At 51.1% G+C, this 1,010-nt stretch overlaps 1 protein-coding gene across 3 annotated transcripts in view; it reads left to right on the forward strand.

The window, feature by feature from the left end:
* Positions 1-1,004, forward strand: part of LOC119593702 — an 81,465-nt gene extending 80,461 nt beyond the window's left edge. For all 3 annotated transcript variants that reach the window (XM_037942666.1, XM_037942667.1, XM_037942665.1), the window contains one exon: positions 48-1,004. In XM_037942666.1, coding sequence (XP_037798594.1) covers positions 48-360 — 313 coding nt within the window. In that variant the 3' untranslated portion in view covers positions 361-1,004. The remainder of the gene's footprint in view (positions 1-47) is intronic.
* The last annotated feature ends 6 nt before the right edge of the window (positions 1,005-1,010 follow it).

Consider the following 1,010-nt stretch of genomic DNA (forward strand, 5'->3'; position numbering starts at 1 on the left):
TAGAGCACATACCTGGCCCATGCTCACGAGCGCCTTGCTTCCCCCAGGTCCAGCGCCGGCTTCACCAGCGCGGCGAACGCGACCAGCCAGGTTAGTGAGTCGGTGACGAGCAGCTACAGCTGGTACTCTACGCCCGACCCGATCACGCTGAGCCCGACTATGAAGCCGCCCCGGCCGCCCACAACGACCTGGCGCCCAACGTCCACCAGAAGGACCACCAGAACGCACACTAGAAGGACCACGAGCCCCGATGCCCACCGCAACGCCCGCTCAGCTCAAGTCCACGCCCGCGCCTACCGCTTGCAGAGCCGTGGGCCCCTGGTAGGACATACCCGGAATGGACAAATGGTGCAACACTAATTGCTTGAACACGCCTCCCTTCTGCACCTCCTCCCACTGCTTGTGCGACTAACGACCCTTTCGACAGCGGGTCATTATGGCGGCGACGCAGGAAACCCTTCACTAGTCACGGATGAGGGTAAGGCGCCTACCTAGACGGGGAAGGGCCAGAGGGAAGGTTCTCGCTCGCCTCTCCGGTGACTCTCGAGGCTAATCGTGTTGAAATCATGACTGGAACAGCGACTCCATTTGCCATCTCACTCCAAGGATATAACCGTGTTTTTTTTTAACCCAAAAAGCTGGCAGCTAGAAACGCTACGAAATGTGCCGTGGTTATTGGTCTTCTAAATGCCAATGATGTATTTCTTGATTACTATATTGGACATTATAAGCACTTTGATTGTTTTGCTTTAAGTGTGATTGCAGGGACTCACTTCCTTTATTGTTATCTGCTGGGATCTGCTAATATGCTTGAGTGTGTTAATTTATATAAGTTAGTGTGTGATTATCTATTTTTGGGTTAGTGCAATTCGCGTGCAGCTTAGTTATGGGAAACCTATTTATGCCATAACGTGAAAGATGGCTCTGCTCTTGGATAAGCGAGTCTTAATTATCGTATAACCACTATTGGTATTTGGAAGTATAAGAAACAAATGAATGGTTTGCTTTTA

The sequence above is a fragment of the Penaeus monodon genome, chromosome 32 (assembly GCF_015228065.2).
Source record: "Penaeus monodon isolate SGIC_2016 chromosome 32, NSTDA_Pmon_1, whole genome shotgun sequence".
NCBI classification, from domain to species: domain Eukaryota; kingdom Metazoa; phylum Arthropoda; class Malacostraca; order Decapoda; family Penaeidae; genus Penaeus; species Penaeus monodon.